Raw genomic sequence first — 26,503 nt, forward strand, 5'->3', positions numbered from 1 at the left:
TAAAATATTGTGCTCTAAACTTTAAGACTCCACTCTTGCATAATCCATAAACTTGTGGATAAGATGGGCCATCTCCCCTTTTCATCAAAAATAGAGTATTACACATAGGCCTTTTTTTGCTTAGGAAATGTGATTTATTTCTATTTTGTATACAGCTGCTTTGAAGTTCTGTTGCAAGCATACTTCACTCTAAACTTTAAGGTAGCTTAGCTCAGGAAAAGAAACTTTATCTGAGCTGGATTTTTAGCTGCAGAAGTTTGTCAGCATCAAGGCCCTTCAGAAGATGGGCTTATCTGTCTCTAAGTGACAGATTTGCTTTCTGTTCCTGGAAACCACAACATGTGCTGTGGAATCTCATCTCTGTTTGAAGTAAAGATATCTTTCATCTGAGCATGGAGCAGTTTTGTTTAATGCTTCTGTTTGCCACTGGCATTTCTAGAGCAAGTAGAAAAGTACATGTGCAAGTAAGACTTAGGAGCTGTTTTCTAGTTGAGAAATGAACATGGACAAACTCACTTTAGGCTTTCTAGCGTTGTGTGATTCTGTCTTTTCCTGTAGGCTTTGGAAGAGATGAAGATAAATCAGTCTCAAAGAGAACTTTATATTGGAACAGGTCACTTCTCCTACACTTGAAGACTAGAGTAAAACATCAGCACACCATGTAGAGCAGAGGGGTCTTCCATGTATGTGCTTTTCTGATAGCTGACACCAGGTGGGTGTCACTACTTGTTATCTCTGAGTGCCACTTCTCATCCTGGTGTGCATCCCCCACTGTGCATGCTGGAGGCGTGCTGGCTCCTTTGCTCCTGAGAAAGAGCTTTGTGCCCTCCTGGTGATCTCTGCAGGATAATCTTGGATGGCAAAATTTGCACTCTACAGCAGATGGGGAAGAAGCAAAAACCACTTCTTGCAAATCGGAAGCAATATTCTTAGATTAGATCTGCCTGGAGCATCTTAAAACCCTGGCAGCCCTCTGGTGCTTTACACAGAGGTGACTGACCTTGAAAATTCATGTTAGTGGTGGGAAAATGGAAAAAAAAGGAACCAGTGGGAGACCATAGTGAGGAGGGGTCTATGACACTATTAGTTTTGGTGTAATAGTACTTTTTTTCCCCCTTGCTATCATGTGACTTGGCATAGCATTAGTGTTTCAGGTGCTGGGATGTGTACTGTGGCATGGGGAAAATAGTTTCATGTGGCTGTGAGAACAGAACATACCAAAAAGACTGATCCAGAAATAGCCAATCTGGTATTCAAGATGCCTGTCTGGTATATGTCTATCCCTTTCAGAAATGGTTTTTTAAAAGGTGGGGAGTGTTCTGGGGTTTTGTTTGCGTGGGGGTTTTTGAGTTTGTTTGTTCTTGCGGTGTACGGCAGTCTGGCTGAAGTTGCTGGAATAATTGGGGTTTGTATATGGGAGTACTTAAACTGGGGAATCTTACACTTTAATGGAAGGATGGAAAATTTATGCAAGTTGTGAAATTAAATAGTACTCACCTCTGCAGTACTGAATCACTGTCCAGCAAAATCTGATGCTACCTCTTCTCTCCCCAGATTCTTAAGCCTAATGAAAAGAAAAAGCACCAAATACAGAGTCTCATTTCTGGTTTTAATATCGAAGGTAGGGAATTCCTGAAACTGCATGGCTTGCCTTTTATGGATTTGGTCCTTTTTAGAAAAAAACTCAGGGGTGTGAAATAGAGTCACAGAATTTTAGGTAGAATCTTTTTTCCAGTTTTTCTGAGGACCAGTGATTTGCACATTTAGGTGCCTCTAACCCTCTTGCATATATGGATGATGGTGGGAACAGCACTTGTTGCTTCAAGGGAGGGGCACCTCTAGTAAAGCATTGTTTTCTTCAGAAATGCCATTTACCGTTATCTGTTTACTAGCCTTGTCTCTTGACATTTCCTTTCTTCAATAGAAACTGAAGTGCAAAGAATTATTTTCTTGAACACTGGAGAAGAGTGGAACTAACTCCTCCACTGCCATCAAGGATTCTTTGAGGAAAGTATGTCTCAGTATAGACTCTTGTCTGTTTCTACATCTTCCAAAAAAGCATCATGGTCTTGATAGAGTTATCCCAACCTTGGTTGGGATAATTCCTGTGCAGCTGATGCAGTAGACTGAGAGTTTGAGTTAAGCAGTACATATTCCTGCTTGTGTGTTAACCTGTGTGGATCTGTCAACCCCATCTTTGAACTTAAATAAGCACAAATTTATATGTGAGAAAGTAATAAATCTTGTGTAAGAGGGCCTATAGGCAGGTAAGCAGGTTTGGGACAGGTTTGGGGCTCTGGTAGTCTTTGAGAATCTCATGGTGGAAGAGGCTGAGTTGAGCTGGTGTGTGGGGCATGCAGAGCAGCAGGGGCAGACATCGAAGCTCTGCTGCTGTCACGTGGCTTGTGCCAGTATCAAGAATCAGAAGTTCCAGTAACCTTGAAAATACAGTTTGCTTCATAAATGGGCAAGGGGAGAGTAGTGATGTGATTAAGTTTGTCAGTGTTGTCTGGCCCAGAGCCATGAATTTTCTTGACCAGTTGAAGGAACATATTTTTCTCTTTACAGTATCAGGTAGTGAAAAACCACAAAGTTTTCCATCTACTTATTGTGAAAGGTACATATTCCCCCCACTACTGCTCCTCACCAAGTGGTGAGCTATGGGAACCAGGTTTAGGGTACCAGATACGATACTATCACCCTATAAACCATAATGCAAATTTTTTCCCCCGTAATTTCTGTCTGGCCTACGTATTGCACCTTGCTGACTGCACACCCATGACCTATGTGGTTTCTCACAGCAAACAAATCCAAAGGCTAACTTGCTTGATTGTTTTCTGTGGAAAACTTTCCATCTTAAATAGGTACATTGAAAATGACTCTCAAGAGGAGAGCTCTGAGGATGTACCCACCAGTTCAGAGAAGCTGCTTGCTTTCTTCAAATCCAAACAAAGAGCAGACAGTGTATATTTGAAAGCCTTTTTGTCGTGATTCAGATCACTTGTCCTAGTTTCCAAAGCCAACTCGATAATGTCAGCTAGAGACTTACAATGGGGTATGTCAGTATTTATTCTACCTCTGCTCCACTTCATAACATCCTAGTCCCATTATTTCATCTCTGCTCTCCTCCCATTGTTAAATAGCTTGATTCTGTCAAGTTGAATAAGTATCTAAATTCTGTCCATTGGAAAATGGCTCAGTTTCATCAGCAGATAAAAATGTGCACAAGGTCTCGAAAATGGAGCAGCACATTGTTGCTGCCTTTGTCTTCTGTGGGCTACCCCTCTGCACAAACCCACTACAACTGAGATGAAGTGATGAGAGCTGCAGCTCCTGCTCTCCATGGGCTCTACCTTTTGTGCTCTAAGTGAGCAGGCAGTTGTGAGAGCCCAGAACCCGTGGGCTATGCTTTGGCTACCCATGCACTCATACATTGTGGGTGATGGTAAAATAGTGTTTTAACTGCTGATTGCTGCAGACATGCTGAAGTAGCATGCTGCATTTTGTAAATATGATTTGGAGCTAATGAAGCAGATCAGAGTTTTACATAATGCCATTGCTTCAGCACTAATATGACTAATCTGTTTGGACAAGTAACGATGAACTTCTGAATGGCTTATTGCAGGATGCTTGAGTAACTCGGTTAGAAACAACAACCTTTGTACTGGCATGATAATCTTTTTATAAGAACAAGTGGCTCGGTTCTCTTCAGAAGTGTACTATTTTTGTTTCAGAGCAGTGGGATGACAAGTCTTGGGGTAATGCATTAATAAAAAGACAGAGAAAAAAATCAGCCGAACTGCATTATAATAGCAGACTGCAAAATGTTATTTGGATCATTATCTGTGCATGGAGAGGAGAGTGGGACAAGGGATGCATAGTGATGTAGGATGTCTGTTGAGGAGTAGCTAGTACTGCTAGTGGCTGCCCATAGAAGGTTTTCACCTTTTGCTTGAATATAGTTTAAGTATTTTGTAATTTATTCCTAAAGTAAGGAATTTATAACAAAAAAAAACCCCTAAGTTTCAATGTGCTTGGACTTTTACAGAATCTAGACAAATCTGCATTACTTTCAGGTCGAGGGATCTGGTCACAGAGTATTTTTGTGTTTGGTAGATTCATGGGGTTTTTTTACCTTTCTGACTCTGTACTTGTGTGTTATGTGCTGTACTTGAGGAACAGTACCAGAAGATTAAATCTCTAATGATGAAGACTGAACGTACTTTTTTCTACAGATGAGTGTAAATGCTGTTGGCTTGCCCTCTTTAAAATGTTACTCCTGGCCTGCTACTATGCAGTGCTGGCTAACTCTCAGGAGAGGAGACAGCAACTCAACTTATATAGGTATGTGAGTTGGTCGTAGCTATGTAATTTTAATAAATTGAAGTTGTCTTTTGTGAATTAGTGGTATTGTGGCTTTATGCTTCTCCTGTAGAAGCTGGGTAGGATTTTTAAACCTCTCAACAAGATGATATACCACAGACCGATGTTCTGGTTAGGTGAAAAGTGTGCGGCAGCCTTGGAACTTGCAGCATTCCCCGTTTTCCAGCCTGGTGTGTTCTTTGTTTTTGTCAAAGGTATATCTGCAGGAAGAAGCTATCTATGCCGTGCTGGATAAGTCTTGTACTTGATAGTGTCTTTTATCTTTCAGTAGTATACCTCAGAGAAATGTGTCCTAAATGTGTTCTGTTCCTCTTTTGTTTTCACTAAATAATAAATTTAGCATTGCCTTGGAGCATTGCTGTCCTTTAGCTTAAGGAGAAATTTAGAAGAATAGACCAAATAATGGCCTTATTCAACCAGAATCTTTTTATTTGGGTAGATAAAGCTGAAGGTGACTTGATAAAGAGTCCTGTGCTTTGAGAGGACAGATTTCTTGAATGCGCTTTTTTCATTGTTGCCGTTTTTTCAGCCAGATCCCTCTCTAAAACTGCTGCTGTCATGTTTTTACCTTTCAGCAGGTTTCCTTTACAGAAGAGTTATGAGCCTGTCTGATGCATCTCTGGGGAGATTATATTTAGTAACAGGGAAACTCACTGTTGCAACTATTTCCAAGAAAAATAAATGTTGTCCTGAGCTATTGTACCGAGGTTATCATTGTGACAGTACCTAGTTAGGACTGGGAGGTTTGCAAGTAGATTTTGAAGTCTAACTTCAAGTATTGAATTGTATTTACTTTGTTCCAAAACAAATTTCTTCCCCCCTAATGAGTGTTGGATGAACACAGCTGCTCTGCTTGCAGCTTGCACAGAAAGATTTAGAAGCAATTTTGTGCTTGTGCTTTCTTTTCTTTTCCTCTTTTTTCCCCCTCCCCAAAATGGTAAACAATGCATAAAATTTACAAGTCGAGAAAAGTAAGGGATAGAAGTTTGGGTTTCAATCCCAGATCCTGAGGCCTAGCATAGTGCTCTCAGATCGCCACATTCTCCACAAGTGAACTTTACTGAGGGAACATGAGAAGTTTCTTTCCATGCATTGGATTCTATGTGGTAAAAACTTAATACCATGTGTGGATTCAGAATGTCTTTTTTGCATTAGCTTTAAATGTCTTAGAAGGGATCATCTTCATGTTCATTATGAATTAACTGCTTCTAGTACAAAAAAACCCAAAAAACCAACCAAACAAAAAATCCAGTATAGCAGTACAGTCTTCTTCAGAGATGATCTATACTCTCAGTATAAAATGACAAAGTTTTATAGATTTGACTATTTCAAGTTAATCTGTTAAGACCAATATCTCTTTTAAATTGGACTTTAAAGAAAAAAGTTTCTCAGTTAAAAAGCTAAGTTGTTAAAAAGTTGTTTTCTGGTGAATTGATGAGTTTATTTTCCAAAGATACTCAAAGGATTTTGAAACTACATGAAGTCTTCAGACTGTACTTCATGATTCAGTAAGACAAGACCTCTGTGATAGCTGCTAAATCATTGCATCCTTGGAGCTGAAATCTCCAAGTCTCCAAGTTCAAATTCAAGCAGAGCCTATTTTCTGGAGAAGAGTGGCCAGTTTTGTTTCTGTAGCAAGTTCTGGTTGGCATGCTGTGTATATTATTGTAGACTATTCCTTAGTGCTGTCCTACAAATTTGATGGCCTTTTCCCTACAGTTTATTAGGACAAGCTTTCCATAGTTTATTTCAAATGTAGAAATTTGTCAGGCCTCAGTGCCTAATACGGCACTCTTAGTTCCAGGTTGGGCATTGGTCTAGTAATGTGCTTTGTATAATTTTTACCATGAATTTAAGGTAGCTGCAGGGAAGTGATCTCTGCCATGTTAAGTAACTGTGGTCTTGGTTTATGGGATAAGCCTTCCTAACAGGACTTTGGGCTGTTGGTGTCGTTGCTGGAGAGGAGCGCATGAACCTCTGCTGAAGCCAGCTTGTGGAGACAGTGGTGAGTTCTGCCCTGGAAGTAGCAAAACCTGAGGCAAAGGATTAGCAAAAGCATTTCAAGGAGATGGAAAGAAAGTGGATTATAGGGTAAAACAACTGGCCAAGAATGGCTTAAATGCCAAGTTGTATAAGTGTTTGAGTACAGTTGCTCTGCTTGCTCAAAGCCTCTCTGCTTGTGAGCAGTCCAAACAACTGTATGCTTTTGTAGGAAAAAGACTATTAAAGTAAATGTGAATCAAAAGTGTTATTAAACTCACCTAGTGAGTTCTCACATTATATTAACAATTCTAATAGCAAATAGTTCAGTAGAGCAGTGAGAGAAAGTATGTCTAAACAGCTTTTCATACGATGAGTTAGTATGCAAAATGCAAATTGGATGAGGTAAACTACACAGTTCCTTTCCCTTAATTACGTTCTGGGTCACTGGCTTATTTGCTTCAACAACCAGCAGGAGGCCACTACAAAAACTCAGATTAGAGTAGAATGTTGAGCAAGACAAACTGGGGCAATAAGGGGAAATGTTTTCCTGCTTTGGAGGGGCAATACTCCCTCTCCTTCCTACTTCCCATTACAACTTTGCAGATGTTCCCATGGTGTAAGACTGTTCTCAAGCCTTCTTCTCCTCATCTAGGTTTGGTAGCAAAACCAAAATAGATATGCCAGTGTTCCTTGGAGCTGAAAGCAGATCCTGATGACTGGTTGCCTTTTGCTTATGTTGCCAAGCAGTTGATTCGTCAAGTTTTGGGGAGGTGCTTCTGCTGGTGGCAGTGTTCCAGCCAGAGAAAGCCTTCTCAAGCAGGGTTGGTCAGAGCACCGAGCCTGGCAGAGTTCAAGAAGTGTTTGGACAGTGCTCTCAGGGACAGGGTGTGAGTCTGGGGATGGTCCTGTACAGGGCCAGGAGCTGCACTCAAGGACCATGATGGGTCCCTTCCAACTCAGCATATTCTGTGATTCCAGGATGTGATTATTTTTCATTAAAAATGCTACATTGAATAATTTTATGGTGTTTCAGTTTAGTCTCATTGTCCTTATGAGTGATCTGTCTAGCTATCTAGAAATCATCTAGTAGTTAAAATGCCTAGAAGTTAGAGTATCTCATTAAATCTGTTAATGTTGCAATACTGTATATGAAATTTCCATTAAAAAATAATTCAAAATGTGAGTTCTACAGATATAAAGTATAATAGAATAATGTTCCTTTGGAGTTTGGCAATGCTTGGCATTTTGTACCCAACATGCTTCCCATGTGCAAAGTAAACAGTTTGTAATTTAAATTAATTATTGTTTTGCTCCTAATAATAAATTTCACTGAATAAATTCTTGTTGCTGTGATACTATAAATTAAAGTGCTGCAACTATAATATATCCCTGACTTCTTCCTTTCCTTTATTGCTGAGGTGGAGATGAAGATATCTGGAACATAAATAGAAAGTGTCAAAAAAAAAAAAAAAAGTCCTCAGGAGTCTCAGTTCTCCCTCAAAGGAGGGTGAGTGGGCAGAGGAATCAAAATGATAGTATTTTGGGAAGGATTCTTTTCAAAATCTGTCCAAATGCTTTAGAGATTTAATACTGCAAATGTTTGTGAATGAGAGGTTCACAGACCTTTCCTGTGGTTTTTCTGACAGCAAAGCTTCACATGTGTTTTAGAGAGGAGAGTTTTATTGCTGTTCCTTGTTGTGGATGTGTGGCTGCCTCCACTCACACAGTTAGATCCCTGGACAGGGGAAGCAGATGAGGTGGTTTTGATCTTGTTCCTCCTCTCTGTTCGAGACATAGCACAGGAGAGGATTTCTGCCATTAGGGTATGTGATCATAAAGGCCTGGCCGTTTCCATTCCTCTGCTTGGAGGTGACCTGTGAAATGGCTTTCAGAAAGACAAGTGTAATGTGATCCCTTCCTCTGGAAGGAGCCAGGCACTGAAGACAATTGGTCAGCGAGAGTGGGTGGGTCAAAATGGAGAGCCTGCTTAGATGACATCTTGCATATTTTAGGTTTTACCCCTGATTACAGGGTGGAGTGTTCAATACAGTTTTAATAAGTTTAAGATGTGCTGAACTTTGAAAGGATGTGCTTTGGAGAGGAATGATTTTGGTTTTGTTGGGGTCTTTTTGTTTTCGGATGCTAACATTGGGCAAGGATGGAGGGTAGAACAGTTTCATTTGCTCAGCTTTTTTCAAAGTAAACAGTTTAACTACTGTGTCTCTGTGTAGCCACAATATTTTTTCCAATGGTAGAGAAAGCATTCATTTGTAGGGCAGAAGAATGAAATACTATTATGGTCTGACCACAATCAATATACTTAAATGGACTTACTTGTGCTGTGTATTATACTGAACACTGTTCAGCTGGACTGCTCTTGTGGTATTGAGAGGTCTTGGATTCAAATGCCAGTAAAGCTGATGCTTGACTTTCAGGATGGGGTCCTCCCATATGTAGGTGGGCTTTTCAGACTCCTCTGGGAATTTTCACTGAAAGGAGAAAACTTGGATGAGTAGCCCCAGCTTCAAGTTGATCCTACTAGTGTTGTACAAAGGACTCATGGTGGGTATTTATGGATCCTTTTCTAAAATTATCTGGAACCAGAGTTAAAGTGGTGCTCTGATGATTTTGAATTCCTGAGGTTTTTTTTAGCACGCTCACTTTCCTGTCAAAGCTGAAATTTATTTATATCAAAACTTGTTTTGATTTCTCCTAGATAACTTCCTGAGGCCTCAGGAGCTCCAAATCAGACTGTGTACTTGGGAATCTGGACCTTTGTACACACTTTTTCCTGCTTTTGCTGTGGGTGTGAGAATTTTCAACATTTTTCTTACAGGGATGTATAGCATCAAAGAAGAAGCTTTTAGAGTGTAGTCAGACTTATGAGCTACTACTTGTGATTGTCCTTTCACAGACCCATGGAGTGCTTTGGACAGAAAACTGATGGGTTTGGAAATGACTCAGATGTGTGATAGTTCATTTAATTTAAAAAAGGAATGGAAAAAGCCAATGTCTTCTGGTTTTTTCCTCTCCTTTGTAATAAAACCGTATGATGTGCACTCCTAGACAATTCCCATATGCTATCCAGTTACTCCTAGTCTCTGAGGTAGGAAAGAGAAGAAACTGTGTCAAACCTGATATCTGTGGGCATGTGATAAATCTTCTCTGCCTGTTTCCAGGGGTAGAAAAGCATTGAGAAAATGTTCTCTTTCATGTTTCTTCATGATGCATATCTCTCCCCACTGTTTCTTTCTTCACACTTTATAAAATCGGCTTTCCTTCTGTCTTGTGTTGTTTTTTCCCCCCTGTGGAATGTGGTCTGAGGCACAGAATTTTGCTGCTGACACACATTTAATGTATATCAGCATCATCCAACCTTTGTCATGTAAATTTGAAAAAAGAAAACACTTGAATGATTGAAGTCAATTTAGTGTGAATCAAAGGGTCTGTGTTCTTCAGCAAGGAAACAAGGTGGATGGCTATAAGCAGGCAGAAATCCAGGTAGTGAAGCTTTCCAAGGGTATCTGCAAATCCTGTCTCTCCTTTTTCATCATCCAGGCTTCTGTGTGGTTCTTTGAAGCTGCTTTTGCTGATAAGAGAGAAGTGAAAAATAAGGTCTGTTAAGGTGGTGTTAGGAACGGTCCCTACGGTGTTGTAGGAGAGGGAGAAAGAGGCAACGGAGAGTGTCCTTGTGGCTTGCTGCAGCTCTCACTTTCTGCTAAATATGTGCTCCATGCCTCCTTACTGAAGTCAGAACAAAATCCATGATTGCTCTGACTAGCTCCTTAAAACAAAAGGTTTGTATGAGCATCCTACATAAAATCACATGCACATGTAAATATTGATGACTAGTACATGAGAAAAGCAGCCAAGGTATAGATATAACATGTATGGACTTACCTAGCAAGTTGTGAACAAAATAGCTGATATGATGGAGTAAGATTGGATTGTCAGGTCAGCCAGGATTCCTTCTAGCAATAGCTTGAAATCTTATGTTAATGAAGCTGAATCTTAAATGACGGATAAGTCTCTGACTAATTGCTTGTGCTGTTTCTTCTGACTTTTGTATTTCTCTGTCTTTGTGCAATTTAAAGCAGTCACTCAATCTTTACATACTAATTCCTCTCTTTATTTATTAGGTATTGTGGCTTTTGATTGTAGATGTTGCCAATTCCAAATCCAGAATTCTGGCCTTTTCTTTGCAGGGCTAAACTTTGGAGGGACTTGACTGAACAAGTTATGTATTTTTCAGTATAGTTTCATATCTCAGTTATTTGTGATTTTTTAAACTAGACATAGTTGAGATGTGCTAGTAATAGATGTGCCTTGCAATACTCTACAGAATTATTTTGATATAAGCTATTTATCAGTTGGGTCTGATGATAAATCTTGAGTTTAGATTTTGATCTGTGCAACAATGCTGCTACAGTGGTAGGAAATGTCATACTTAAAATGTTTTACCTTAACAAGGATTTAGATTAGTACATGCTTTTAGATATGTAGGATGCCTGACTCGTTTCTTCTGATGAAAGAACAAGGAGAAAAATCACTGCACTTGGAACTTGAATATGTTTAAATATACACAAAGTAGCTTAATCATCTTGCAGTTGATGGAATTTTATTTAGAATACTTTGAAAGATAACTTTTGTGTTATGTAAGAAGTTAATGCAAAACAATTCTTGACCTAGCATGCACATGTGTTCCTCTGTAGCTTTTTAAAAAAATGTTTGACCACCCACATCTTCCCTCCTTGGGGCAAGGCAGGTATGTTCCAAGGGCTTGTGGGGGTTTGCTAAGCTTTTGCTGATAAGGAGCATGAATTCCTACATTTCTGTTGTAGTACTAAGGCATACTGATGAACTTCTGCCAGGGGCTGTCATTCTTCCTTCTCAGAGGAGTGTGCGTTCCAGTGGTTGTTTTGAGCTTACATTGCCATGCTTCATGTTGAGCATCTAACACTGATAAAACCTGAAAGCTGCTGCTAACTTCAGTGTAATTTTGCTCTTCAATTCCATCAAGACTCAAGCTTTGCCTAAACAGTTGGTTAGCTCAGAGCTTTTGCCAATACAGCAATTGCTTTAGACAGGATAAGTATCCTTTGGGATGCCAGGGATTTTACTGTGCTTGTGGCTTTATTGTGCTTTTGGGGTATAACAAGTAGAATTCAATTTTTGCATGACTTCACCAGAAAAAACGTGCATTTTCAGCACTTTGTTCAGCTGTGCTTTATAGGGGCTGAATTGGGAAGGAAGGGGAAAGGTCAGTTGCGCATTCACTGGGTCCCATCCTGCAGAAGCTGTACATGCTGTCATAGAAGTCATGGCAAGTACTGGTGACTTTGTAAGTATTTTTTTCTTTTGCCCCCATCTATTACATTTTCACCTCTTTAATATCAGTGCATAGAAATGTAAAACTTGAAAGTGAAGTTTTTTGAGGCCATCTTAATTGGGGATAACTTGAAATGTATTGCTAAAAGTATTCTTTTAAAGAAATACGTGTAAGGAATTTGACCAGAATTTAGCACAGGTCTTCCCAGTGTAAGACTAACTCTGTTTTAAATTTACTTTGAGCAGAAATACTTGGTAGATTACGTCACTGAAGAACTTAGTCAGTAGCTTCCTTAAATGAATCCTAACTTCAAGATGGGAAAGTTGTTTTAGATAGGACTTCCTGGAAGCCTATAGACCAATATTGCAGCTTTTTGCAACTTCGTTAAAGCACAGGAGGAAGATGACATTTTTTTCTTGATGGTACATTTTCAGGATATCTCAGTTATTTCTCCTAGGAGAGGTGACATATGGTTCTTTCCCGAAAGAGTTGGTATTGAATTTTGCTAGGTGACTCTCTCCCTTTTATAAGCTTTCTTCAAAATGAGATATTTGAACAAAACAACAGAATTCAGCCTGCATCTCCATTGTATTTTTAATACAAAAGTTAAACCAAACTTCTGCTTCCAAGCAGAAGTTTGGACATAAAGTGTGCCTTTATTTTGCTAAAGTAAACAACCCTGCCTGCATGGATTTCCTGCAGACAAGTGAAGTGAATGGGGATGCAAAGGTCTGAGAGTGAATGTGAAGGATCCGTGTTCCAGCTGCAAGAGTAGTCTGTAGGGATAGATGGGGTGAAGAGTTTAAGAACCAGGTGGCTTTTCAGTTTGTTGGTGGTCACTGTGTGTTTATAGATGTTTGCTTGTACAACCTGAACTTCAAAATCTGTCAAAATAACATTGAAGCAGCTAGATCTTGAGTTCACTTGCTACAATCAGAGCAATTGCATTCCAAGGCTTTGTGTTTGCTGTCTCTACATAGTAATCCAGATGAATTTCCACTGTGCTTGGGTGCTTTAAATTGCAAATAGCATCCTGTCCACTGCTACATATCCTGCTTTAGCTTGTTGCCTTTATTAGGTTGTCCTAGTGTAGGAGTTGTGCTGGTTAGCAATGACTCTTCAATGAATTCTGCTGAATCACTGTTAGGTTTTCCTTCAGAAGCTTTTGCTTATATTTGCTTATATACTTTGATACTTAGGTTTTGACATTATAGGTATTACAGCCATCATCCATGGATCTACGTGTCACTTGATAGAAAAGCTTTTCAGAGAAGGAATTTTTGTTGCATTTTGCCTGTGATGTCCTTGGACGTGTTGATACCATGGTTTTAGGGCTCCTGTGTCAAGATGGTGAGTCTTGTTGAGAACAAGGTAAAGGGAATGATCAAGTGAACAAAGACTAAACTCTGTCTCAGTGGGCAAAGAGGGATATTTTCTGAATTATTAAATACATACAAACCTTTCCTCCAGTGAGGATTTACTTTGAAGTAGAAGGCAGGATTATGGCTATAAAACTATTAACTAAGTTTTATTGTATCATATCACGTAATGGTAATCCTTGCTTTTAAGGGTGATCTTCCTGTAAAGTAGGAGGAGCATGTTTTACAAAGAATAGAGGGTTATCAGTGTTCTACTCTGCCAGTTTTGTCTCATATTGAATTTTCTTTCCTTAAGGAAAAGAATGAGTTTAACACAGTTCAGTAAAATTCATCATTTGGAGTCTGCGGTTCTTTCTCAGAAGAAGATAGAGCCTTCAAGTAGTAGAGCCTGAACTGCTAATTCCTAAAGGATACTTAACTACTTCAGTTTCCCCCAGCACCCATACAATAGAGAGTGCAGCAGAATGAGGAATATAATGAGTAAACTATGGGACTATGCTGATAGTTACATGCCCTTAAGAACAGTATAATGGTGACCAAGTTCCTCCTTGACCAAGCAGTATAGAATCAGTCTGCAGCCTTGTGTTAAGTCTTGCAGCAATCTTTGAGAGTCTAAGTAGCTTTGAGGGAAAAAATTCAATTGCTAATTTTGGAATGATTTGACAGGTGAAACTTTGATATATATTCTTGGTTCTGTTACCTTTGCAAAAGCAACCTGCTAGTAGAGACTGTGAGGTGAATCTTTGGTCTTAGTTAAATATAAAACCTGCTAATTCTGTGCCTTTGTTTCTAAATTAAGACAGTGGGGACAAGAAAAAATACTTCTAATAAGCATGTGTCTGTATGTAGGTTTTCTTTGTAAGTTTCAAATAAAAAAAGAGAGCAGTACAATAGTTTGAGGTTTTACTTTTTTTTTGCTTCCTTTGCCACTCTCTTTTTTCTTTTTTTAAATCTCACTTGCTGCTTTATTTTTATCTCATTGCACTGGGGCTTGCCTGAAGTCATCACTGCTGTCCTTAGTTTGACAAGAATGAAAGGGGAAGCAGCCTTACATGACTGAAAAACTTCAAAAACATTGCAGACAGTAGTTTCATCTGTATTTAATGAAAGGACTTGAGCAAAAGTAGAAATCTGCAGAATGATTTGGCCGTAAGGTTTCAGCAACAGCAATTGCAGCATAGTTTCCCAAAAGGTGGGCAAAGACACTCAAGGGCTTTCCACGTTTTGAGCTAATCGAGGCCTCTCTGCACTTTTATTTAGGCAGGACCAGTGTTGAGCTTTGATTTGCAGGTTCACAGGCAGGGTGGGATGAGCTGTTCTGGTTTCAGTTCAGTGAGGTGGTGGAGATGGTTCTCCAGGTGTGAACTCAGGGGCTGCCACCCACCCTGCTGGCTCCCCCTGACCAGCTAGGGAATAGCCCAGCTTTCCCAACTGGATTCAGATCAAAATCTTCAAAACTGAATGGTGGTTTTTGGGTGTTCTTTTGCTCCAATGCGTACAAGAATTGAAATTCACAGAATATATGTGTGTGTAATATCTTGTTTCTGAAATGACTTGCTGAAAGCCGTGGGTGGGTTTGATTGCATATCTGCTCCAGCAGCAGCCACTGTGTCACAGCCCTGGCCCCTACGTGCCATTCCTCTGCTCTCCATGCTGAACTGCTCACCATGAGCTGTCCCTAAGGCCTCTCAGTGAAAAGGAGAAGCAAGAAATGAAAGCAGCCTGTTTTGTCTGGAAGGGCTCGGGGACACCGTGCGAGGAGCAGCTGATGTGGTAGGGCTGATGCAATGCTGGCCTTGGGTTGGGGGCCCAACACTGTGCAGAGGAGGATAATGATCTCTGTAGCTGCCCAACTGTAGCAGGAAAAGTACATCCCTAAATTAGGCACTCAGAGTTAATTCAGTCACTTCTGAGAAGTCTCAAATTTTGACAGTATTCCTGCTGAATAATAACTTAAGCCTCTCTTACCACTGGCAAATACCCGAGATGGCTTGGGGGGTGGGCAGTCTCTCCAGCTGGCTGGGCTGCCTGCACCATGCAGGTCACGAGGAATTTTTAGTTTTCATTCCATCAAACCAATATTAGTAATAAAAATAAGACCTGCTGCACAGAAGTGAACGTGTTTCTTATATCAACACTTTCCCCTGCTCTTATTTTGGTAGTGTCTTAAGTCGCTCTTTAGAGACAGACTTTATTGGCTGTACTTTTCAAACGGGAGGAATACGAAGTACTTGCAACTTAATCAGCCATATTGCTGAAGAGAGGTTTTTTTTCCTCCCCAAGTACTTTTATGTCCCATAATGAGCTGGTATTTTATAACTTCTGATGGTAATTTATTCCATATGCCTTTCATCGCTGGGATAAAGAGCTTTGCTCCAGAATCCAAAGCAAGTGGCTGTGGGTATTTATTTAATAAAGTTTGAAGTCTCTGCACCAAGCAGGGTGTCAGTGTGTTGTGTACCCGGAGCTTCCCAGGCTGCTTGTGGTGAGATCTTAGTTCTTTAACATCATGGAAAGATTACCCCTGTCCCATTCTGCTTCCTATGAAGCAGGGTAGGTTCTGTGATTCTAAAGACAGTCCTGCTGTTTCAGTCAAATTCCTTGCTTTTCTTTATTCTTGTGAATACCGCTAGTTTCCCTCCAGGACTTGGGAGGAGTTAAAACTGAGAGGAATTCAGCCATGAATATCAAGATAGCCAAATGAGTGGTCTGCTCATAATTCCTTGAGGCATCTCTTCTAATGCCTTGCACAGAACAAAAGTCCTGTTGTGGGGGTGCTTAGGAGTTGCTGTAGTCTTGGAGACCTGACAGGAATGAAAAATAATCTTTTTATGGTTTCTTGCTAAAACACTCAAACTGCTTTGGTTGGGCTTAGCATTTGAAAAACATTTTCTGGTATGTGACTCTTCTGGATGTTCTGGCTTATTTGCCTTCACTCTGATCAGTGCAACAATAATTATATTTTAAGTTTTTGGCAGAATTCAAATTTATGTTTCAAGTCGCAAAGGATCATCATTGCCATTTTATCTGCATGACTGTTGGCTTTGGTATATTATCACAGGCCCCTGTGAAAACTCATTTGCTTCCTTCAGGGTTAGTTAAAACTGAAGAATCATCTCAGTATGTGACTCTCATGCAGCCTTCTAAATCTTGAATTGGAGGTCTGTGAGGCAGATTGAGGGGCATAATTTCAGAACTGCTGATGCTTTTACTGAAAACAGTGCTTCCACTGGCACTGTTAGAGGCAGGGTACCTCAAAACCAACAGATTTTTGGTGGTGATGCTGTAGTTATGCTGTAATTTGTGGTGTTTGATTCATGGCCTGAAGGCAGTTTGCTGTAGTCCAAATTGCTCCCCATCTTTCTGTACTCTTGGAAGAAAAAATGTCACTTGCCTTCTGATTTGGTTGTTTTCCGGGTCATAGAAAAGGCAGGTGCAGTTCTGAGCCTTTCCCTTGTCCTCCACTCCCCAGCCTGTCAGGGATGAGCCCTCTTGCAGGAGACTCTGCCACCTGCTGCTTTCCTCCCTGAAGTGAGGAATCTAAGCCAGCCTTAGATTGCTTCACACTCTTTCCAAACCCATCCCACTTCTGCTGTGGCAGTGCACACTGTCATTTAAACTTTTCCTGCTTTTATGTTCTCTTGGCAGCTAATACCTGAGCTCTTCAAAGCTTAGTCCGTCCAAGCTTATTTTTTAGTAGGCAAGACTGCTGCTTTTCAAACGGCTTTTGCTCACTGTTACCTGCAAAAAATACTTGGGCGGATTTATAAATCTAGGAATTTAGTTCCACAACTAGTTGGTATGTCCTTGATTAACCTCTGTTTAAAATCAAAATAAGCCAGTAGCTTTTGACTCTTTTTTCCCCCCACTTGCTTGATAATAGTATCACAGTGTTTTATCAAATATCAATGATGACAGTCCTTAAGCAGGAAGAAAACTGAATATGTGAGCAGATTGCGTCTCAGGCAACAACATGTGATCCAATATTAAACATGAGCTTTTCAAGTTACGGAATCAGGGAAGAGCCCAGGTTGGAAGGAACCTTGAAAGATCATCTGGTGCAACCAGATGGTTGGTTATGTAGTGAAGTAGACAAGAAATGGAAGAGAGAAACCATTTGCTTTAATGAAATTGGTCCAGTGTTTATTTCTGTATGTTCTCATCAAGAAACCTTCTGGTTTTCACTTAGCAAAGGACAGTACTTGCTGGGAAAAAAGCACCTTAAATCCTTTGAAGGGTTCCTTGAAGTTCAAAAGGCTGCTTTTTTTTTTTCTTGTATTTGTAGGAGTAACTGAAGGTTCATATTCCAGTAATTTTCTAGTCAAATATGAAGTTTGAGAGAAAATACAGTTCATATCTAGCAGGAATACTTCTAGTGATAGCTCTCTTCCAGGTATTTGAGTAAACCTTTACTAATGGTACTAATCTTGCGACTTACAAATGCTGAGAATTTACGTGAAATTTTAGGAACTACTTTTCGGAGACTTCTGAGTATTTTTGCGGTTCCAGCTGTGCCTAACATAATGTACTTAGTCCAAGAGGGTCTGGTCCTAGAAAGCAGATTTCTCAGGCATCTGAATTTATTTTCCCCTGTAAATTTCCCAAGACTAGCTTTCCAGTACTCCTTGTGAAGTGTGAGTACCAAGTGTGGTAGTCTTTTTACCACTGGACTAGGCAGGATAATGCATGCTACTACTTGATTGCCCCAGAATGATGTTGTGTTTCCTACCAAGCATCTTGGCTGCAGCACTGTAGCCAGAGCTCATACTCTTTCCTATCCATGATATTCCTGAAACATTTCTGAGGTTTGGTGTTTTCCAGGACACAGGTCTGCCCAGATTAAGTGCAAATTATGCCTCTTGTTCCTGAATGTTTGTGAAAGTTGCATTTGGTTCTGTTGAAATGCTAATGAGCTTGTCTTCCCAAGAGATTGAATTTATGTCTTGCAGTCTTAAGGGGTTTCTATCAGCAGCATGTTCTGCTTCTCCTGGGAAGTTAGAGAGCACATAGTCAGAGAACAGACCTGGGAATCAGGTCATAAAACAAAATTTTAGAGGTGCAGCTGCACACATCCCTGACAGCTATTCCTTATACAGTGGTGCTATTAGTATTTATCAAGCACTTTTTACTCCATTAGAGAGGTGTGGTTGTTTGTGTGTGTTAATTCTTTAATCAGTGCTCTGAGACATTTTGCACAAGCTAGATAAATTCTCAGTTACTATAAGAACTAAATGTTTCATATTCCAAATGTAGTGTTTGGTTCAGCTTTTGTGTTTGTTAAGGCTGAGTTGCTCTAATTTACTCACTTGTATTCTCTATCAGTTGTCTTGTGGCTTTGCACGGAATGGGTGTCCCATTTCCCTGTGTTAGGCAAAGAGTTAATCCAGAGCTTCTGTGGCTGGATATGAATTTGCTTGGCAGTGTAACTACTGCTTTCTTGGAGCACCTATTTTTGAATTTGATGCTGATACCTTGTGGGCATTAAAGTTTCTGTGTTTCAGCTTCAAGCAACAGTGATGTTCCTGCAGATCCAAACTGGCAGACGTTGGTAGCCTAAATGCTGGTGTTTATTAGAGCAGAGCAAGGCTTGAGGGTAACTGTGCCAAGTGTTGGCTCATTAAATTGGCAGGAAGATTCAAAAAGGCTGCTTTTAAAGATAAGGACAAGAATTGGCATGGGCTGGGCAGGGGTAAGAGAATGGCAGTGGATAGGGCATGTGGTAGGTATCTTCTATTTTTCTGTAGACAATTTGAAGGCAAGAGCAGACTCATTGAGACAAATGAGCTGTCATGCAAGCAGGAATAATAGCAAGTTGAAGTAATAGTGTGCAGCACTTGTCACTGCTGGAGATCAGTAGGCACAGCTCTGAAATATTAGTGTTAGAATCAACTCTGCTTTTCTGGAGTCGTAATGAGTTATTATTTCCTTGTATTTAGGAATTTTGGTAAATATTAGTGTGGGGAAATTAGTGATTTATCTTTTATTGTGATGGGGAAGCTACTTGAAATTAACATACCCTTTGGTTTGTTTATCCAGGGGAGCTCCCTCCCAAAGTTCATTGACACTGGTGTTCTTACATAAATTTGAACTGGTTTAACCTGAACATGATTAGCTCTTGTCTCTGTTTGCAAAATACTTACATGTATTTGGATTACTCAGATCTGGGCTGGACTGTTTAGGGTTTGATAGGGTAACTTGGTGTAGATAAATCAGATTAGAATGAGTAAATTGTGCCTCCCGTTTACATCCTGAAAGAACAGAGTTGAGAGATGGTTGTCTTTGTGTTGCCATCGCTCATGATGTTTTCTGTAGAGTAGAATCTTATTAATAGATTAGATTAGTAGAATCTGAGATATTTAAAGTAATTTAACAGATTTGGTCTAATTGGTAGTTATGCTATTAATCTGAATTACTAAAAATAATGAATTCATTGTAATATACACAAAATAACCTCACTCTTTCCAAATCTTTACTCAGACTAAAGCAGGGTCTTTGAGGGATTTCATCTACATTGCCCCTGCTAACGTAATGGCTGAGTGTGCTGCCTCTGCTGTGGGGGTTGGACTGAGCCGTGTGGGCTGGGGGAGGTAGGGCCTGTGTTCTTTGGGAAGCTTTTGAAGCTGTTTGAACCATGACCTGAAGGATAGCCAGGAGAGACATGGAAATGCAAAGATATGGGTCAGCATGCACTACATCTCCCCCTTCTGCAGTTAGCACACGCCTTGGGAACTCAACAGGAACCAATTCCTTATTGTTGTGGATGAACATTTGATTTCCAGGTTCCAGAGAGAAGGCTGATACCATTAATTGGTGCTTCTATGGTTATTGCAGATTACTTAATGTGACCTGCTCCTCATCATACCAACCTGCATGGAAAAAGACTGTACTGAAGCTAATATTAAATTACCTGCTTGCATGGTTTTGAAGCTGTACATCGTTTGCCATGCTGCAGTTTGTAGCTTGAAAATTTCCTGATCAAGTCTCAGGATGACTTGAGTGAAAGAGGCAAAGATTTTCTGTGATTAAGTGGATGCTTTTGTTTCTATTTCAGGAAAGCCCCACAGCACTGGCAGCTCTGAACGGATTCAGCTCTCAGGAATGTACAATGTTCGAAAAGGGAAAATACATTTGCCAGTCAACAGATGGACAAGACGCCAAGCTATCCTTTGTGGAACATGCCTAATTGTCTCATCAGTAAAAGAAAGCCAGACTGGAAAGATGCATGTCCTCCCTTTAATTGGTGGAAAAGTAAGATATTTTATTTCATTTATTTGCTTGATTAACCCGTGTCTCTTTATGAAGAGAAGATTGCATTCAATTAGGATCATTCTGACCCTCCAAAAGCTTGTTTCTGTAAATGGGATTTTCAAAGTATATAAGTGACTTTTGATTATGGCTGGTCATATTTAATGATTTAGAATGTTTGACTTAAAACTACAAAGAAAAGCAATGGATGCACAATCAGTGTCTTTTTCTTGTGTGCAGTGTTGTGTGGTTTATGTATGCAGTAGCATACAGCCAAAGGATACATGCAGGTCTGTTGTGTATGCTCTCTGCTGTTCCTCCTCATTGAGGTTTTATCCATGCTGGATTATTCTTTAGTTCTGAAAATTAACAAATAAGGGCATGGGCTTATTCTGAACATTGTATTCAGCATTGTATGAGTAGTGGTCTGTTGTAAGCTAACAGCCACAAACATTTTGCCTTGTGAAAAGCAAAAACCGGACTTTTTTCTGATAGATTACATCTAAAACCCAGGAGTTCCAGACTGAACGCAAGCAAATATGTTTTTCCCACTGGGATGGTGGCTGAGCACTGCCGTGGGTTACCCAGATGAGTGATGGCATATCCATCACCCCTGGAGGTACTTAAAAAGCATCTGGACATGGTCCTGGGCAACAGGCTTTAAGTGGACCTGCTTGAGCAGGGGGTTGAGCCAGATGACCTCTGGAGGTCTGTTCCAACCCTAACTCTTCTGTGAAACTGTAGTGAAGACAGTAAGATTACAACATCACTCTTAACCTAAGCAATGTTTCAGAAAACTATTGTTGGCTTGTTTAACTGAGGTAATGGGAAGAGAATCATAATCTTGAAGATGAATTTACAGCTTAAGTAATCCTCCTTTACCTTACATACTGTTAAGTTGAATTCTAAAGAGTTATTTGGAGAGAAACAAGCTTCACAGTATTATATATGCAGACTAGAGTTGATTCATTAATATTCTATACTAGCAGTGTGAAAAGCAGAGCTGCCTTCTACGAGCTGTTTTTCCTGCCTCTTTTATGATTCTTCACATGGTTCTCCAACTCTTCCTGGGAGATACTGAAGTAGAAACATTGTCTTCTTTTGGCAACAGTGTGTGAACTCTGGAGAGTGAATTGTGTTCTTGGCTGTGGATTGCTGAAAAGGACAGGATTAAGGTTCCCATCAGCCTTCTCTTTGAGATAAATATTCTTTTCATCTCAATATATTTCTTTTAATTTTAAAAGGGAAAAGATTATGTAGCATTTTAATTGCTTAATGTGGAATTTCTAAGCAGCTTTTGCACAGAAATGCCTTATGTGATATAAAACATGCAGACTGTGTTAAGCAGAAAGTTGACAACAAATTTTAAAAGAAAAGGATAACTAAGCTCAGAAAAATGTACTGAGGGCTTCTGCTGACAAAGCTTGGGAGGAGGGTGCTTGGCACAGAACTAAGTGTTTTTTAAATTATTGCTCAAAAAATATTCTTCCTCATCCCCATAAATACTCTGCACTTCCTGGTTTGCAAAGGCTTTCCAAAATGCTGTACTGAGACATTGAGACCATAAGTTGTGTGGGACTTCTCGTGTATGGTAGCAGAATGATGTACTCTGGATGTTTTTTAACAAGTTGAGAAATGCCAAAGAATTTAATTGGGCTGTAAGAGCAGCATTTTGTTAAGCCTGTTTTTAATAACCGGGGAGTAAAAATTGTGTTTTTTTAGGTTGCATAAAAACAGTCTTAAATGCATTTCACTGGAAACCTTTTATGGTGTTCAGTTTCTATTAAAATGTTTATGTTCTTGATGGTTTTCTCTGTTAGCTCTGTCCTTCTTCTTTGCTTATTCCTGCTTGTGTGTGTAGATTTCATATTTATTTGACACCCAAGATCCAGCTTGGTTGAGATGGTTAGTCTGGCTCTCCTTGATGATCTGCTCTTGGGCACACTTTAACTTTGCCTTTCGGGAGTTCTGCAAAGAGATTTGTTGATTCTTGTTGACTCACAGTTTTGTGTCTCTGCCGTAGGTGGAAGAAGTGAAAAAGCACCAGCACTGTTTAGCATTTAGCTCCTCTGGACCTCAAAGCCAGACCTACTACATTTGTTTCGATAACTTCACTGAATATCTGCGGTGGCTGCGACAAGCATCAAAGGTGAGAATGCTGCTGACTCTGCTGTGAATGGGATGTCTGGAGAGTTTCCCCCAGTTCAGTCTTTTCCATGCAGCAGTACTGTTCCTTTTTGACTGTCAAGAACTGCTATTGCTGCTGTTCGTGTTTTTTTGCAAATACCCAGATTGAGAACTCGTGGTAATAGGCATGAGGACAGGCAATAGGGAGGTGAGTTTTTTCTGCACTTACACCACACTTCTTTCTACTGAGGTTGTGTAAGCAAAGTGCTGTAGTGAACTTCTTCCATTTTCTTATCAGCTGGATGGATCTACTGAGATCATTGTAACAACAAGGATGACAAATATAACTGTCAACATTTCGGTTAAAAAGCATTTTTTCAGTGTTATTAAAACCTAAAGTAATGTCAGGGTTTTAAAAATTCATTACTTACATAGAACCTAAATATTAAATTTCTCAAATAAAGGAATATTTTCCTGCTTTGAAGTGTTGCTGAACCTCTCTCTAGTTTAATAACTGATTTTTGGGTTATTTGTAATAAGCAAATAATTTTCTGTCAGTGAAAAAAGGTTGCTAATTAAAACCTTTGTAAAGTAAATTTTATACTGGGCTAAGAACACAATTAATTATAGGAATTTAGGGCCTGCATTTTTTTGTTTACTCTTCAGTTCCACCTTCTGTTGTGGAAAGGTATTTTTGCAGTTGTCTGTTTTATCTCTTAATCCCTGCCACTTTTTTGCTAAAGCTTTATATATCTTGAACCATTTTATTTTTCATACTTACTACAGCTGAAGTTTTTTTACTGTGCTCTCAGCGTGCTCTATTTGGTTTTGTAGTCAGCTCTAAACTGCTCATTAGTTCTGTACTTGATAGGACACTCCATGCTCTTTACTATGTAAAAGCAACTTAGTTTTATGTAGCAGTACTTGGAGACACTTATGTAGCACTAGATCTGTTTTGTCTTTAGATTGCAATAATGTATTATCCAGCTGATAGCCAATGATGCAGCCTAGGTTGTGAGCTTTTTAAAAAGTTTGATTGGACGTCAAACTTTCTTCAAACAGTAACTAATGCACCTTCTAGCACATGCATAATTTAAAACGTCTTTTAGGATTTTTTTTCTCCTAGTAAGTTTTAAAATTCTTTTAAAAGAAGCTGTTCTGGCATATCTGCCTAGTTCTGTTAAGCCTCAAGGTAAAAATCCCCAAGGCGTGTTTTATGAGATGGTGAGGCACGGTCTGTCAGGTTTTTGAGCCCTTGCTGCTTTGGGGCTGTCTCTAGGACAGTGGTGTCCTTTCATCTCCAGAGGGTTTGACATCAGATAAATGAAAGGCAAATCTAATGAGTGAGGAAAACAGTGGAAAACAATGAACTTCAGAGCTAGAGATAAATGGCCAGAAAGCCCCTCTGAATTACTGGCAGCATAAGCTTGTTTTGTGCCATGCTGTGCTTCTCTCTTTCTCTCTGGTTCACCCAAATGACTAACAGCATCGGGATGATAGCCAGCATGAGAACATATCCCCATGCACTCATGATAACCTCCCATTCTTATGTAAGTGTAGAAAGAAAATACATAGTTTCAAGTGTCTTTTCAGACTGTCGGAGGTGAAGAAACTATGCTATTCTTTTAGTTGGTAAAACATGCTTTGAGGAAAAATAAAGGCATTTTAAACCCCAACTCCCCAGCCCCCAAACCTGAAAATTGGCATTCTGCATTCATGGATTTTCAAACAATATTTTGCCACTTCAAGTTGTTTTTTTGATGTTTGGTGTTCCTGTCCTGAGACAGAAAAACGGAGACAAGCATGATTGTATGCAAGGCAGTCGTGTGGGAAGTGCTGCACAGTAACATTGTTTCTGAAGAACAGAAACAGGGGAACTAGTAATGCTGCAAAAGTAACTCAGATTTCCTTCAGCTGATGCTGTTTGTGTCAAAGAGCTTAATTGTAAGGTGCACCACACTTGATTTACATGTATAAAGAAATTACAAAAGTTGAATCTTCAGCTCTGTAGTTCAGGCAAACTAACATTCATTTCCTATTGCTGAGAAAAAAACCCAACATTTATATGAGGTATTCTGCCTCAGGTGTTTGGGAACTAATCAAGTTCAAAGCTGCTGAAACAATCATGCTAACTAAGAAAATACTGAGTAAAGCACTGTGTTTCTAAAAGCAAGCATATTTAGCAAGGGTGCTATTATGGCTCTGAAACTTAGTTTATAGTTGCTTACTATGGGCTAGGTCATATGGTGCTTACAGATTCTTCCCTAATACTGATGTTGTATATAGTACTTGCACTTTTGTGAGTTGTTATGAATAATATTTAAGACTGTATTTTAAATATAGATGTTGTTTAATGACATTTGTTCTGAAAGGGACATTTGTGTTAACTTATATTCAGCGGTAGTTCTTCAGAGTAGTTTCTCTCCTTTGTGCTCCTGATACGTGCTGCTGAAAACTGAGGCTTCTGATTCTTACTTAGTGTAATGAAAGCTTTAATTATAAATTTTATTGCAGAAGGAAATCCCTGGTAAAATACTTCATTAAAATGGCTCAATTCAGTTTTTAACTATGAAAAAGCAATTCATATCTATCTTCTGTATACTTCAGAAGAGGTAGAAGATGATGTTGTTTTAACTTTTAAATAACAAGCTCAGTCTTGAAAGGAAGCTTGCAAAGAATGGTTGCTCTGCAGTCTTTCTCCCCATAGAATATTGGCAATGTTGACTTCTTAGTGGTGGTTCAGAATGAGACAAATCCTAATGCATCACTCCTGCAATAAATATGTGTATGCTAGAAAAGATTTGAATTTGTGTTTGTGGAGACTGGAGTTTAATTGAATTAAGAATAAGCATTGCTCCTGTATAATCAGATTCATTCTAACAGTGGAATCTATCACAGCCAAGACCGCTCTCGTGCTCTGCCTCTGTAAAGTTTTGGAAGGTGAATAGGTATTGGGATTGGTTTTCCTATGTGGATGTGTCCTGAGGTGAACAGAACTTCTGTTTTCAGGACACACTAGAATTATTGCACAAATACTGACCTAAATATCGAACTTGGTGACATACTTATTCCAAATAGGCCACTTTTAGATACGCTGATTTAGCCTCAAACAGAATATTTTTAAAAGCTGGAGATCCGTCTTGTTCGTTAATATTGGTAGTTCTGTACCACAGTGCATTTCTTTCCTTTTACTTTCCAAAAACTGGAGGGCTAATTAAGGAGGCTTAAAAGGAAAACAACAGCAACAGATTTGGTCCTTTGTGATCTAATGCATTCGTTCTCTTGCCAAGTGTTGAAAAATAGGCTTATGCAACTGGGAAGGGGGAGCAGAGGGGAAAGAAAGGGACATCTTCACAGCTTTAAAGAACTTTGTCTGCATAAAGTTGTCATGATAGTTATGGAACTGGCACAATTACTTGCACAGCAGATCTGCCACTGTTTGCTACTTGAATGTCAAATGCAGAAGGACAGGGCAAAGAACGTGTGTTGAACAGTGAGGAGGACCTCACTGTTAAATTTGCCACTTTCAAAAGCTAAAAAGCTACACCTTTACTGTAGAAGAGAGAGAGGTGTTACACATACGGTGTTAGGGAGTGATGGGACCTGCTGTTGTGAGGCTTTTATTTGGGATGTGGTCTGCTGTTGGATGCTTCTATCAGCTAAACCTAGCAATTTTTCATCACGTGAAATTTCTGTTGTGAACATTGCCTGTGATACAGTTCATGACATGGGTGGTTTGGGTGGAGTATAAAAGGATTAGCAGTCCTCTATGTTCCGAGGCATGCAGTTAAAATGTGATGTCAAGGTCTGCCTAGGAAATGCAGTATTGCAGAGCTTATGCCAGGATGCATTACAGAATTTTATCTTCTTGGAAACGGTGTGCCCCTCTGGGCATGCCGGGATGAGTTATGTGACCCCACAGACCCTCTTTCTCCCCTCCTGGCTGCAGGAGAGCAGGAAGGGTGTCAGCAGCTTCATGTGACAATTATTTCCTGCTTTAGTGCTTGATTCAGTGGGGCAGGTGGAGGAAGAGAGGAGATGAGGGACAGGGGCTGTG

The 26,503-nt window shown here is 39.7% G+C and overlaps 1 protein-coding gene across 1 annotated transcript in view; it reads left to right on the forward strand.

Annotated features, from left to right (window-relative positions):
* The window catches only part of PHLPP1 (PH domain and leucine rich repeat protein phosphatase 1), a gene marked incomplete at its 5' end in the record, with an annotated part of 137,010 nt that overhangs the window by 52,548 nt on the left and 57,959 nt on the right, over nt 1-26,503 (forward strand). Inside the window, 2 exon segments of the mRNA XM_054285449.1 lie at nt 20,126-20,322; nt 22,343-22,468. Coding sequence (XP_054141424.1) covers nt 20,126-20,322; nt 22,343-22,468 — 323 coding nt within the window.

The sequence above is a fragment of the Melozone crissalis genome, unplaced genomic scaffold, assembly GCF_028551555.1.
Source record: "Melozone crissalis strain CALT ecotype California unplaced genomic scaffold, PUWL_Pcris_2 ptg000042l_1, whole genome shotgun sequence".
In the NCBI taxonomy this organism is placed as follows: Eukaryota; Metazoa; Chordata; class Aves; order Passeriformes; family Passerellidae; genus Melozone; species Melozone crissalis.